Source organism: Geotrypetes seraphini, chromosome 2 (assembly GCF_902459505.1).
Source record: "Geotrypetes seraphini chromosome 2, aGeoSer1.1, whole genome shotgun sequence".
Taxonomy (NCBI): Eukaryota; Metazoa; Chordata; class Amphibia; order Gymnophiona; family Dermophiidae; genus Geotrypetes; species Geotrypetes seraphini.
This window is the reverse complement of record NC_047085.1, coordinates 511,120,047-511,135,004: the sequence shown is the minus strand read 5'-3', so window position 1 is coordinate 511,135,004 and position 14,958 is coordinate 511,120,047. Positions and strand designations below refer to the sequence as shown.

The 14,958-nt window shown below is 47.2% G+C and overlaps 1 protein-coding gene across 8 annotated transcripts in view; it reads right to left on the bottom strand.

Moving 5' to 3' along the window:
- LOC117355233 (zinc finger protein 271-like) overlaps positions 1-14,958 on the bottom strand; it is a 906,970-nt gene that overhangs the window by 786,957 nt on the left and 105,055 nt on the right. The window contains exons 4-5 of one of the 8 annotated variants that reach the window (XM_033933496.1): positions 5,421-5,665; positions 5,000-5,264 (exon numbers count right to left, since the gene is read on the bottom strand). The exons of 5 other annotated variants lie outside the window; for them this stretch is intronic. In XM_033933496.1, the coding sequence (XP_033789387.1) occupies positions 5,000-5,264; positions 5,421-5,665 (510 nt within the window). Of the gene's footprint in view, positions 1-4,999; positions 5,666-14,958 lie in introns of all 8 variants that reach the window. 2 more of the 8 variants (XM_033933493.1, XM_033933494.1) reach the window with 2 other exon arrangements.

The window sequence follows — 14,958 nt, the reverse complement described above, 5'->3', positions numbered from 1 at the left end:
ACTGAAAGGCCAAATACACGACCCAGCCTTAGTTCTTGTACAATCCCTCTTTATTCTGAACTACTGGGAGTTGTGCTCCTTGGTCAGCCAAGGGCTGTAGGAAGCTTTGGCTCTGCCCCCAGCACTCATGTGCCAGTGTATGCTCCTGGGATTCCTTCAAGCCAAGCTGTAGGAGCTCTTCTCTTCTGCTCGTCTTTCATTTCTTTAAATTTAGTGTTTAGCTTTGATTTTTTCCCGGGTTTGCCCTTGTGCTGTGGATGTACCCTGCGGCGGGAGATCGCAGACTTTGACTACAAGTCTGTCTCTGGGGGGTTACCTGCCCCTGTAGTAAGCCCTACGGACAGCCTGCATATCAAATCAGGGCTCCGGGATTGGGAGTTGGCTCACCCCAGGTTCATCCGTGAGTGGTTTGAGCGTAGGCTGCGTGGTTCCTTGGAGACGTGCCAGGGATCTGGACCGGACTGCGTACCTGCTCCGAGTGTCCGGTGGTGTTGGAAGTCACTATCAAAAGTGGCCAGGTAGGTAAGACAGTCAGATTTAAAATCCAGTTTTCCAGCTTCCTGAAGTTTGAGATCTTCCTGCCAGTAGTGCCTGACATTTCTCTGTTACATCCTATAGCCATTGAGTAAAAAGGGGGTCCTAAAAAGGCAGTTTTGGGTGTTTCCCTGCAAACCCTTCCCCCCCTCTAAAATCACAAAATTGCCGATTTCTAGGGATTCCTGTATTTTTCTCGGGCAGTTTTAGGGCAAAATTGGCACTCGCGATGGCCATCTTGGATTTTTCTCAAACTTTTTTAAAGTATATTTTTTCATCTTAGGAGCTTCGTTTTTGCTCCAAACTTCTCAGATGGCCTCCTCAGGACATGATGGCATGGATTCATGCCTCGATTGTGGCGGATGGCTGTCAGATTCACAACTGTGTTCCATGGGTGCTGTGGCCCGCGAGGGGGGCGAGGTGTGCACAGATTCGGTACCTTCCACCTCTGAAGAAATCTTCTGACTCCAATGCCGTGAAAATTGCACCAGGAGACTCTAAGAAGAGTGCTGGCAAGATTTTGGCAAAATGCAAGTGCAATTCAGGAAAAGTCTCACAAATCGTCTAAGCACTCCAAGTCTGAGGCGCACTTTGCGGCTCTTGCTACGGGGGATTTTTTTTCTCCAGAATTTGGGAATAGGATGTATCAGGCATACTTGGCTAAAAAGTCCATGCCCCTTCAGCAACCTGCCAAGCCTCTCCCCAGCTGGACCCAAGTCTATGTTCCCATTCGGGGGTCGAGGAATGGCAGACGATCCTTGCCATCGTGTCCGCTTCTCTTTCCATTCCTCTGCTCACTCAGGGTTCCTCAAGAGTTTCTGCTGATGTAGCTAACCTGGCTGTCCTTCGTGATCCTGTGGGTCTCATGATTTGGAAGTCAATCCTTCAGTTCGTAGGTTGTTCAAGTCTAGCTGTCTTGAGGATCTTATTTCTGAATCCCTGCGGGAATTAAACCTGCAATCCAATCGTCTGGTCCAGGCGCAATGTTCTTTGATGAGTGATCCGTATTCTCTCAGAAGTTTGGCACAACCCAGAGAGTCCTCTGAAATGCACTTGGGCCAAGGCGAAGCTTTATAGTTTTTTCCAAGCGCTTTACCTCTCCAAAGGTGGATTCAGCGGTGGCTCAGATTACTAAGTGTACCTCCCTCCCTTCAGATGGAGGGGTGTTTTTGAAGGCTGTCCAGGACAGGCGGGTAGATTTTTGATTCTGTGGCAGCCAGGGTCAGAACGACCACAGCCACTTAATTTGTCACCCAAGTGTGCCATTCCAAACTACGCCATAACCCGGATGTCGTGGTCCTCTGTGATCTGGAGTTTCTGATTTCCGGAGTGGATTATCTGGCGGATGCCTTATACAACATGATGAAAATATTTTCTAAGCTAGGCGCTTATTTGTTTTCACCCAGTAGAGGTTTGGATGATCTCAGTGTTCAGGACCGTAAACCCAAGGTTTTACCGGGAAGCAGACCTTGCTCTCCCCTAGGAGTTCGGGGCTGCCCAATTTTTGTCCCTTCCGGCACCTATATCAGAATGCCGGCCCTCCAGCCACATGTCAAAGATACAATTATTCCTCCAGACGTTTCGGAGATTCTGCTCGGCAGCAGACCTTCAGCAAAAGCCCTTCCGCGCCCCAGAAGAAAAGTTCTGATGCCAGGCCTCTGGCACCTCTCCCCCGTATCAGAATGTGGCTCTTGGCCTTCCTGGCGGAGTGGGAGGCGTCTACCTCTGACTGTTGGGTGTTAGAGATCCTCCACGATGGTTTCAAATTGGAGCTTTACTGACCTCTGTCAGATTTCTTTCTGGCCTCTCCTACTTGGCGTTCCGAAAAAGCGCTCAAGATGCAGGCCACAGTTCGCAGGCTTCTGGATCTGGCGGTGATCGATCATCAAAGAATGATTTCGGCTCGGGGGAGATACTCCATATACTTCATCGTTCCAAAGAAAGGCTGGGAAGATTGGAAACCGATTCTGGATCTCAAGGTGGTCAATGCGGTGCTGAAGGTGCCCCGCTTCAAATAGAAACCATCCATTTGGTCATTGCGTCAGTGGCGCCAGGGGAATTTCTGGCCTCCCTGGATCTCACGGAGGAATATCTTCATATCCCCATCTTTCCGGGTGACAGCAGGTTCCTCCGGTTTCATGTTTTGAATCAACACTTTCAATTTGTGGCCCTTCCGTTTGGTCTGGCGATGGTTGCAGCTCACCTCCATGCTTGGAGTATCCTAGTCCATCCATATCTGGACAATTGGATGATCAGAGCTCCCTCCCTAGCGGAGGGGACCCGGGCAGTACAGCAGGTGGTTTAATTGCTGCAACCCCTGGGATGGGTGATCAATCTGAGAAAGAACCAACTCGACCCCATGCAGGATCTGGAAAACCTGGGGGGTCAGGTTCCAAATGGCCCAGAAAAAAGTATTTCTCCCGCTGGCTCAAAGAGAGAAGATTCACCATACCATTCGTGTCGTCTTAGCTGTTCTGGCTCTGACGGCTTGGTAAAATCTCCAGCTTCTGGGGCTCATGGTGGCATCGATCGATGTGGTTCCTTGGGCCAGGGCCTGGCTGCATCCCCTACAGGAGTCGTTGTTGTCCTGGTAAAACCCACAACGAGATTCGTTATCGGCTCCTCTGCCTTGGATGATGGCGACACACAGCAGCATGCACTGGTGGCTGAGTCCCCTGACTATCCAAGGGCCTGCCGCTTCTGGTGTTGTCTGCCCCAGTTCAGGGCCAGTGGTCACCCCTCAGAGAGTAAGAGGTCGATCAATCGTCTGGAACTGAGGGCGATCTGTCTCACCTTGATGCATTTCCAGAAGTGTCTCCATCAACAGGCAGTCCAAGTGTTCTCGGACAATTCAATGGCAGAGGCATATGTCAACCGGCAAGGAGGAACCAGGAGCCCTACCTTGAGCATGGAAGTGCGGCTTCTCTTTTCTTGGGCAGAAAAGAACCTAGTAGCTCTGTCCGCAGTTCATGTGGCGGGAGTAGAAAATGTTCAAGCAGATTTTTTTTCAGTCGCCAGCGGCTGGATCCTGGTCTCACCCAGACAGTGTTTCAGTGTATTGTGCACCAATGGGGTCAGCCCACGTTTGACCTCATGGCACAGGCCAAGAACAGGAAAGCGGAGAGGTTTTTAAGCCGTCGATGAGAAACCAGTAACTAAGGTCTGGATGCTCTGGTGCAGTCCTGGCCTCAGGGCGGTCTCCTCTACATCTTTCCCCCGTGGCTGATGATGGGACCTGTTTTGCATCGCATTGTAGCACACAGGGGTCCGGTGATCTTGGTGGGCCCAGATTGGTCAAGGAGACCGTGGGTATGCCGATCTGGTTCAGCTCTGGCAAGGACAGTGGCTCCAGCTTCCCTGCCATCCTTGTATCCTTAGTCAGGGTCCAATTGCCATACATGATTCGGACCTCTTTGGTCTTATGGCATGGCTCTTGAGCGCACGGTGTTGACAGCCAGAGGCTATTCAACTGTGGTTATTGTGATGTTGCTACATATCAAGCGGAAGTCCACGGTCGTGGCCTATGCAAAAGCCTGGAAGTGTTACCAGGCTTGGTGCTCTGGTCGACAGGAGGATCCTTCGGTTCCCTGGGTAGCGCAGGTTCTGGATTTTCTGCAGGATAGCCTGAAGAAAGGTCTTGCTGTGGCTTCCTTCAGGGTCCAGATCTCGGGACTTTCTTGTTTGGATCCTGTCTCACTCAGAGGCTCCCTAGCATTCCATCCAAACATGGTCCGTTTCTTGAGAGGGGTGGTTCGGCTGAAGCCTCCTTTGCACCTTCCTTGCCCAACGTGGAATCTGAATTTGGTTCTACACTCAATGGCTCGTCCACCATACAGACCTCATGAATAGGCCTCATTGAAGGATCTAACAAACATCAAGACAGTTTTCCTGGTTGCGATCAAATCTGCCCGAAGACGCTCGGAGCTTCAAGCACTCTCGTGTCGGGATCCTTTCCTGCAGATCACAGATTCTGCCTCTGGTTGGGTTTTTAAAAAAACGTGCATCACGATTGGCTGGTTAGACAGAGGTAGGACACCTACTGCAGCCTAAAATCGGGACACCATTTATAGAATGTCTTTTGGTTTGCCAGGAATAGTGTCTCCTTTTTGCAAATCCTGCACATGTGTGACCCACTGGAGCACCATCAGAAACAGGGCCTCTTTTTTCATAACAGTGTGCCACATTTCCAAATAGTTCACACTCTTGGTGATATTTCCCCTGAAACAAAAATAAAGAGGAGCTAAAATAAATCAAGAAATGAAACAAAGCAAAATGTTTGGGCTGCCCAATCCTAGGAATTAATGCTTTGATACAGTCACTCCATGTAAAAGGTTTCCCTTCAGCATGTGTTCTCTGCTGTATTTCAGGTTGACCTTTCATTTGGAACCTTTTCTACAATGGCAATATGAAAAGGGTCTCACCCTGCGGCAGATTCTCTTGGGCAATAATAACTCATATATCTTACCAAGGCTTTTTCCAACGGTGTCTTGCAGAATGGATTTCTTCCCTTTCCTCTCTCCCTGGTGGAGCTGAAAAGCCATTTGGTCACTGTCTTCTCTCAGGTGTCTCTGGAGCTCAGGGATGTTTGTGAGTTCCCTGTCACTTTTCTCACCCTCAGTGACTGCATCCAAGGAATCTCTTTCAGGGTCTCTCTGCTTCTTCTCCGCTTTTGCCATTTGGTTGCCGTTTTTACTTCGTAAGGGTTTCTCTTCTCTCGGGTGTCTCTGGATCTCAGGGATGTTTGTGAGTTCCCTGTCACTTTTCTCACCCTCAGTGACTGCATCCAGGGAGTCTCTTTCAGGGTCTCTCTGCTTCTTCTCCGCTTTTGCCATTTGGTTGCCATTTTTACTTCGTAAGGGTTTCTCTTCTCTCGGGTGTCTCTGGATCTCAGGGATGTTTGTGAGTTCCCTGTCACTTTTCTCACCCTCAGTGACTGCATCCAGGGAGTCTCTTGCAGGGTCTCTCGGCTTCTTCTCCGATTCCTGTTGATAGTTCCTTGTGTTTCGATTCTCATTCCTCTGGGAAATATTCCCTGTGACATTTCCTGATTGTCTTGGGATGGGTTCGCTTTCCAGAAGCCATTTTTCTTGATTCTCCTCCCTCTTCGTCTCCTGCATTGCCTCAGTATCTGCTGGATAGAAACAAAAGACGGTAAATTAGTAACTACGGAGCACTAGTAACAATCATGAAACACAATTTTCTGGGTTCACACGACTACATGGGACTTCTGAGGTTAAGAAAACTCTGCAAAATATAATATAAGTCTTCAAACTTTTCTCTTTAAAAAAAAAAAAATAGGTTATGAAACTAATTTTCCAAATATAAGTAAACTTAAAGGGAAAAACAACAAAGAAAGGTATAAGAGGAGCAAATACAGCCCATGAACACATCAAAATAGGAACTCAGCCACCCACAACTACAACCATAGAAACATGATGGCAGATAAAGACCAAATGGCCCATCTAGTCTGCCCATCCACAGTAACCATTATTTCTTTCTCACTCTGAGAGATCCCACGTGCCTATCCCAGGCCCTCTTGAATTCAGACACAGTCTTTGTTCTCATCTACAACCACCTCCAATTGCATGTTCCCTCTCTCACAGAAAATTCTAGGTCACAAACGGCCGCAGCCACTCGAGGCCAAGCGTCCAAGGCAAACCGGGAGCCCCCAGTCACCGAACCAAAAAGAACAAAAACGAAAAAACAAGAAACAAAGGAAATTAGCAACGCGTACAGCGACTCCCGATGAAATAAAGAAGCCGCGGTGCTAGAAAGGCACTTGGAGAACGCAGAGAAGAGAGACAGGGCTTTCTGGCTCCACGGAAAACTAAGAACTGAAGACCACGAGGAGGGAATGCACCCTCTAGTGGAGCAGGAAGGCAGCACTAGAAAAGTTTGAGATCTTCAATCAAGTTTGCTTGAAAAGCTGTCCGCGACGGGGCTCCGTGGATGACGTCACCCACATGTAGAGAATATGCTGCCTGCTTTGTCCTGGGATAATGAAGATAGTTTCACCTCAGATTTTGTTTTGTCATCGCCATTTCCAGGAATTCCTTAAAAGTATGGGTACTGACTATGGCGACATCATTTACTTTTCGGAAGTAAGATGGCTAAGTTGAGGCCAAATGTGATTTGCAACATAAAATATCAAAAGCAAAATTTGTGCCAGAACTTGACAATGAAAATTGGCTTACAGATTTAGCATTTTTAGTAGATTTGACCACACTTTTGAATGAGTTAAATATGCGTCTTCAAGGTTGTTCCGCCACTTATTTCTGTCAAATGGGATGATTAGTGACACTCAGAAAAGCACACAGACAATATAAGGCATAAACAATAACCCTTTATTATATATATATAAATATGAATAAAAAACATCACCGTAATCCCAGACAACGACCTCCTTCACAATTGGGAATCCTTGCAATTGATAGGTAGGTGGACACGGGAGACTATCCCTTTAGACGTCTTGGATTCTAATGTTAGGGTCAGAATTCCGGTCTTATATAGGATGAAAACTGCGGAGTTCATAGTAAAAACAGAAACAGCTGGTCCAGCGTTCTTTCAGCACACCCGGTGTTCTTTGTTTTGACAACACCCAGGTCAAAGAGGTAGCAGATACTTGTTGCGGAAACCTTTGATGTTGTTTGGTTTTACTGTCCTTTTGATGCTGTTTGGGCAACTCCCAGGTCAAAAAGGTCAAGATAGCAGATACTTGTTGTGGAAACCTTTGATGTTGTTTGGACAACATTCAGGTCAAGGAGGTGTGAAATCAGCTTCCCATCTGGTTCTTACTGTCCTTTTGATGTTGTCTTGGCAACACCCAGATCAGATAAGCAGACTTGAGGAGACATATTACGTAGTATGTTGAGTTTCAGTTACCCCCTGGTCATCGGCATAACAAAGGTAAAAACCAACTCATCAATACGTTTCAAACCATAACAGCGTTCCAAATGAAACCGAAATTATGGTAATATAAAATAAAGGCAAAAAATTTTATGCATTTCGACAAGTTGGCTAAACACGGTCCTGTGAACAGTGAAAAATATGCAGCCTTGCTTTTCGATTTGAGAGAAGAATTTGAAAAAAATTTAAAGATTTCCGGGATAATAATCAATATTTTGATTTATTTGCGACTCCATTTTCAGTCAACACAAATATGTTACCTGCCAATTTTTCAGATGCACAGAGCCGCAATCTACAAAAAGTGAAAGTGGATAAATCAATGTTAATCACAAACTTGCTCCACTCGTAAGGCTGAGGAGTATTAAGTCAACGGAAGAAAAAGCCTTAGGATTGCTCCGGCAGGGCATAAATGCTAAAGCCTCCTCTACCCACATCATCGGCATAAAAAACCTCCGTGGAGAATATACAATTGCCACTATGCTAATTTTGAGTGTGGGACTGAGATGTTATTTAGCAACTTTGCCAACTGTGTAGCTAATAGACAAGACGACACCTGAAAGTTTTACTACACAGTTGTCAATGTCAAGGAGGAATGTTGAGGCTCCTTATGATGAGAAAAACACCATGTAGAAAATCTAGTCTATTTTTGATGATAGCATTGTCTAGTGGTAGGCTTCCTAGAAGCCTCTAAAATGTCTCTGACAGGTTGAGAAAACTGAAGAGGAGTCATGTTGAGAGGTACCAAGCTGTCAGGTGTAGAGACTGCAGGTTGGAATGAAGCAGAGATCCCTGACTCTGTGTGAGCAGAGATGGAAAAACTGGTAGAAGGTATGGCTCCCTGCTGCTGAGTTAAAGTAGAAGGGAGTACCAAGGTTGTCTCGGCCACCAAGGAGCAATCAGGATCATGGTGGCATGAGTGTTCTTCAACATGACAAGAGTCTTGAGAATGAGAGGGAACGGAGGGAATGCATATAGGAAGAGATTCGTCCATTCCAGAAGAAAAGCATCTGCCTCGAGGCGATGAGGAGAATATATCCTGGAGCAGAACTGAGGCAGTTTGTGGTTGTGGGGCGCTGCAAAGAAATCTATCTGAGGTGTTCCCCACTGTGAAAAAATGTGATGAAGAGGCAAGGAATGGAGTGTCCATTCGTAAGGTTGCAGAAGACGACTCAAGTTGTCCGCCAAGCAATTTTTCGCCCCTTGGATATACACAGCTTTGAGGAAGGTGTTGTGGCAGATTGCCCAGTTCCAAACCTTCAGAGCTTCTTGACAAAGGGAGGAAGATCTCGTCCCTCCCTGTTTGTTGACATAATACATGGCAACTTGGTTGTCTGTCCGAATGAGGACTACCTGGTCGTGAAGAAGATGTTGAAAAGCGTTGAGAGCCTTGAAAATCACTCTGAGTTCCAACAGATTGATGTGACATTGACGATCTGTACTGGTCCAGTGGCCTTGTGTACAGAGACCATCGAGATGAGCGCCCCAAGCATAGGTCAAAGAATCTGTCGTGAGGACCTTCTGATGGGGGGGGTGTTTGAAAAAGCAAGCCTCTGGAGAGATTGGAAGAGAGCATCCACCAACGGAGAGACTGCTTCAATGAAGGAGTGACTGTTATGTGTTGAGAAAGTGGGTCGCAAACCTGCATCCACTGAGATGCCAGGGTCCACTGAGGAATTCTGAGGTGAAGTCTGGCAAAAGGAGTCAACGTGTACTGTGGAGGCCATGTGACCTAGGAGTGCCATCATGTGTCTCGCTGAGATGGAAGAGCGGGAAGACACTGTATGACAGAGTTGAAGAACAGCTTCCAGACATTGTTGCGGAAGGAATGCTCTGAGTTGGATAGTATCCAGAACAGCTCCGATGAATTGTAGATTCTGAGAGGGCTGAAGTTGGGATTTGGGAAAGTTGATTTTGAATCCCAAACTTTGTAGGAACCATGTAGTCCGTTGGGTCGCTACAATAACCCCCTGAGATGTTGAATCTTTGATGAGCCAGTCGTCTAGGTAGGGAAATACCTGAAGACCATGGTTCCTTAGAGCTGCTGCTACCACTACCAGGCACTTGGTGAACACTCTGGGAGATGAAGCCAGGCCAAAGGGCTGCACTCTGTATTGATAATGCAGATTCCCCACCCGAAATCTGAGATATTGACGGGAGGCCGGATAAATGGGAATATGAGTGTAGGCCTCCTTGAGATCCAGAGAGCATAACCAGTCATTCTGATCCAAAAGGGGATATAGGGATGCCAGGGACAACATTCAAAATTTTTATTTGACTAAAAATGTGTTGAGAGTCCTGAGATCCAGAATGGGCCGCAGATCGCCCGTCTTCTTCGGAACAAGGAAGTAATGGGAGTTCTGCTGTTCCAAGGAAACTGGTTCGATGGCATGGAAACAAAGCAGAGCTTGAGCTTCCTGAAGAAGAAGGGCGGTCTAGGATGGACTGGAAGGATACTCTCTTGGAGGAAGCTCTGGTGGAACCTGAGTAAAATGAAGAGAGTATCCTTCCCTGATGATGGACAGCACCCAGAGGGTGGATATGATTGTCTTTCATCGGTGGTAAAAATGATGAAGATGACCTCCAATAGGGGGAAGAAAGGGGAGAGACAAAACGGTGGAGGTTATGCTCTGCTTTAAACAGTCAAAAAGGCTGTGTAGCCTTAGGTGCAGCACAAGGTTGAGATTTCTGCTGCTTCTGATTCTGCTGTTTCTTGGGAAGAGGGCGAGTGTAAGGAGCTGTCCTCGGAGCAAAACGCCTCTGGTAAATAGGAGGAGGGCGTGCAGGCTTGGCAGGAGCTGGCTTTGGCTTAGGTTTGACAATAGAAGCAAAGGAGTTTTCATGCTCAGACAATATCTTGGTGGCTGCCTCAATAGATTCATCGAAGATGTCATTGCCTGCACAAGGAATATTAGCCAAGCGGTCCTGAAGATTAGGATCCATGTCAAGGCGACGCATTGCTACAGAACAAGCAGCTGCCCGGGCAGACAACTCAAAGGCATCATAAGAAGACTGAAGTAGATGTAATCTGAGCTGTGATAGAGATGCGATGACTTCTTGAAATTCAAAGTGCTTTTGAGTATCTAAATAACTCAAAAATTTAGGTAAAAGAGTTATGAGGAACTCAAAATAAGTAATAAAATGAAAATTATAATTAAGGACTTTAGAGGTCATCATAGAATTTTGATAGATGCAACATCCAAATTTGTCCATAGTTTTCCCTTCCCTTCTAGGAGGAACGGTGGCATAAACCTTGGAAGGATGGGACCTCTTTAAGGATGACTCCACAAGCAGGGATTGATGAGATAACTGCGAGTTGTCAAACCCTTTGCGATAGAGAGTTTTATACCTAGAGTCCAATTTGCCTGGGTCAGCTGGAATGGTATAAGGGGTCTCCAGGCATCTGGCAAAAGTCCGAGACAAAAGCTTGTGAAGAGGAAGCTTAAGTGACTCTGCCGGAGGTTGAGGTAGATGCATGACTTCGAGATACTCCTTAGAGTATTTGGAACCAGCATCTAATTGAAGATCAAAGTCAACAGCCATCTGACGAAGAAAAGATGAAAAAGATAGCTGATCCGCCAATGCTTTACCTCAAGAAGGACTCGAGGTCATCAAGGCAGTCTGGGTCGAAGATGAAGCTTCGGCAGGAAAAAAGGCATTAAAAGAATATGGAGACTTGGACGAAGCAATCAAAACCGCTGCATCCTCGAGGTGTGGAAGTGGAGACCTCGATCGAGGAGTTGGCAGTCTAGTCGAAGTAGGAGTAGATCGAGGCTTAGTTGAAGAGGGTAACAAGAAAGCTGGATATGGTGGAGTCCCTGGACGTCGTGTACTAGAATTTCAGTAAAGCTTTTGATAGTGTCCCACACCGCAGGTTATTGAGCAAGATGAGTTTGATGGGATTAGATGAAACATTAACTGCATGGGTTAAAGACTGGCTTAGAGGTAGACTTCAGAGGGTGGTGGTTAACGGTATCCTCTCCGAAACATCGGAGGTGATCAGTGGAGTGCCGCAGGGCTCAGTCTTGGGTCCGATCCTATTTAACATTTTCGTAAGAGACCTGGCTCAGGGGCTTCAAGGTAAAATTACATTATTCACTGATGACACCAAACTATGCAACATAGTAGGCAAAAGCACATTGCCCGACAGTATGACGCAGGACCTACTCTTACTGGAACATTGGTCCTCGACTTGGCAACTAAACTTCAATGCCAAAAAGTGTAAGGTCATGCACCTTGGCAGCAGAAATCCATGCAGAACTTACACCCTAAATGGTGAGACCTTAGCTAGGACTGCAGCAGAACGAGACTTAGGAGTGATCATTAGTGAAGACATGAAAACTGCAAATCAAGTGGAGAAAGCTTCATCTAAGGCTAGACAAATGATGGGTTGTATCCGTAGAAGTTTCGTCAGCCGGAAGCCCGAAGTCATAATGCCGTTGTACAGATTCATGGTGTATCTGGATCTGGAATATTGTGTACAATTATGGAGGCCACATTAACAAAAAGATGTGCTGAGAGCTGAGTCGGTTCCGTGAATGGCCACCAGGATGGTCTCAGGACTCAAAGATCTCCCGTATGAGGAACGGCTGAGTAAATTGCAGCTATACTCACTCGAGGAACGCAGAGAGAGGGGAGAGAGAGAGGGGAGACATGATTGAGACGTTCAAATATATCACAGGCCGTATCGAGGTGGAAGATGATATCTTTTTTCTTAAAGGACCCACGGCCACAAGAGGGCATCCGCTGAAAATCAGGGGCGGGAAATTTCATGGTGACATCAGGAAATATTTCTTCACCAAAAGGGTGGTTGATCATTGGAATGATCTTCCACTGCAGGTAATTGAGGCCAGCAGTGTGCCAGATTTTAAGAGGTGAGGTGAGTCGAAACTCCGATTCTAAGTCCAAAGTAAGTGCCCCCATTGCAAACAATTCTCTAGGAGTCACATTACCCCAGGTGGGAAACTCCCCACAGGGATTTAGCAATCACGGGGTATGGAGGGCTATGTATGTTAATGCACACAGTTTAGGCAATAAGATTCTAGAATTAGAGACCGAAATAATGAATGTGACGTGGTGGCAATATCCGAAACTTGGTTCACAGACTCTCATGGGTGGGATATGGCTATACCGGGATACAACTTATTTCATCAGGACAGAGAGGGAAAGTCAGGGGGAGGGGTGGCACTATACATTAAAGAAGACATCAAAACTACCAGAATCACAGATGTCAAGTACACCGGGGAATCCCTCTGGGTGAACCTGGCCAGAGGCAGGGAAAAATGCCTGTATCTTGGTGAAGTATATAGACCTCCAAGACAACTGGAAGACAAAAACTCCGAATTAATTGAAGACATAGAGAATATCACTCTACGGGGAGATGCTGTTCTGCTAGGGGACTTCAACATGCCTGACGCAGATTGGAACTCATACTTAGCAACAACCAACGGCAGCAGGAGACTGTTAACATCCATAAAGGGAGCACGACTCAAACAAATGGTATTGGAACCCACTAGGTCCCAGGCGATCCTGGACCTGGTACTCACCAACGGGGATAGCGTCTCGAAGGTCTCGGTAGGAGATACGCTAGCCTCCAGCGACCACAACATGGTGTGGTTCTACCTCAGGAAAGGTTTCCCTAGATCAAACACGAAAACAAAAGTACTCAACTTCCGAGGCACTGACTTCGAACGCATGGGAGATTTTGTCCACCGGACACTGCAGAACCAAGCTACGACCGATGATGTGGAAGCTATGTGGTCATCCCTGAAATCTACCATACATGAAGCAACAAACCTCTACATTAAATCAGTACACAAACGGCGGAGAAACAACAAACCCCAATGGTACTCCGCAGAAATCTCGCACCCCATCAAGGAGAAGAAAAAAGCATTTATTTGCTACAAACGAACGGAGACTAAGGAAGCTAAACTAGAACATAGGGCGAGGTCTGCAGCAGTCAAAATGGCAGTCAGGGAGGCCAACCTTCGAGTGGAAGAGACTCTGGCAAAGAACATGAAGAAAGGGGACAAATCCTTCTTCAGGTATATTAGTGATAGGAAAAGAACACAGACGGGATAGTACGCCTTAGAAAACCAGATGGGAACTGCGTAGAATCAGATTCCGATAAAGCAGAACTACTGAATGAATACTTCTGCTCGGTCTTCATCTGCGAGGCACCGGGGCACGGTCCGCAGTTGCAGGCAAGGCCCAGCGTGGAAGACCCGTTTCAGAATTTCGAGTTCACACCTGGCGACGTCTACTACGAACTGGCAAGACTCAAGGTGAACAAAGCCATGGGATCGGACAATCTACACCCCAGGGTGCTCAGTGAGCTGTGTGATGTCCTGGCAGAACCGCTATCAGGACTCTTCAATCTCTCCCTAAGTTCGGGGAGAATCCCCATAGACTGGAAAACAGCTAACGTCGTTCCACTGCACAAAAAGGGTTGCAGGGCAGAGGCTGCAAACTACAGACCGGTGAGTCTCACATCAATAGTATGCAAACTCATGGAAACACTAATCAAACGTAAATTAGACGCAATCTTGGATGAGAAGAATCTACGGGATCCCAGTCAACACGGATTCACCAAGGGTAGGTCCTGCCAATCCAATCTCATCAGCTTCTTTGACTGGGTAACAAAACAGTTAGACTTGGGAGAATCCGTGGACGTCGTATACCTAGACTTCAGCAAAGCTTTCGATAGTGTCCCGCATCGCAGGCTGTTGAGCAAGATGAAATCAATGGGGCTGGGAGAAACACTAACTACATGGGTCAATGACTGGCTGAGTGGCAGACTTCAGAGGGTGGTAGTTAATGATACCCTCTCTAAAACATCGGAGGTGACCAGTGGAGTACCGCAGGGCTCAGTCTTGGGCCTGCTCCTTTTCAATATATTCATAGGGGACCTAACTCAGGGGCTTCAAGGTAAGGTAACATTATTCGCTGACGACGCTAAACTATGCAATACAGTGGTACCTTGGATTACGAGCATAAGCCGTTCCAGGAGCATGCTTGTAATCCAAAATGCTCGTATATCAAAGCAAGTTTCCCCATAGGAAGTAAGGGAAACTTGCTTTGATATGTTTCCACCCCCCACCTTCCCCCCCTCGAGGCCAGCAGCGCTGCTCCCCCCCCCACGAGAACCAGCATTTCTCCCCCCGAAGGCCCCCCCCCGCGATCCGGCACCCCCCGCCGCCATCAGGCGCACCCCCCCCCCCCGCGACCTGAGGTCTCCCCCAACCCACCCGAACCCTCTTCTTACTTTTCTGTAGCCTCCGCACCGGCACCGGCACCAGCATGTCCTGAGCGTGGTGCCGGTGCCTGAAGATCTGCTTCCTGTGCTGGGCCTTGAGAGCTTTTGGTACATCTGTGTGTTCTTTGTTGTATTCATTGCCTTTCTTTCTTTGCCTCTGCTGTGCTCCATAAACCAATTGTTTCCCGTCCACAATCAGACTATGGAAGATCAGCTCTGTATTTTTTCACACCATGTTTATTGATCTTATGATCATTTCTTTCACC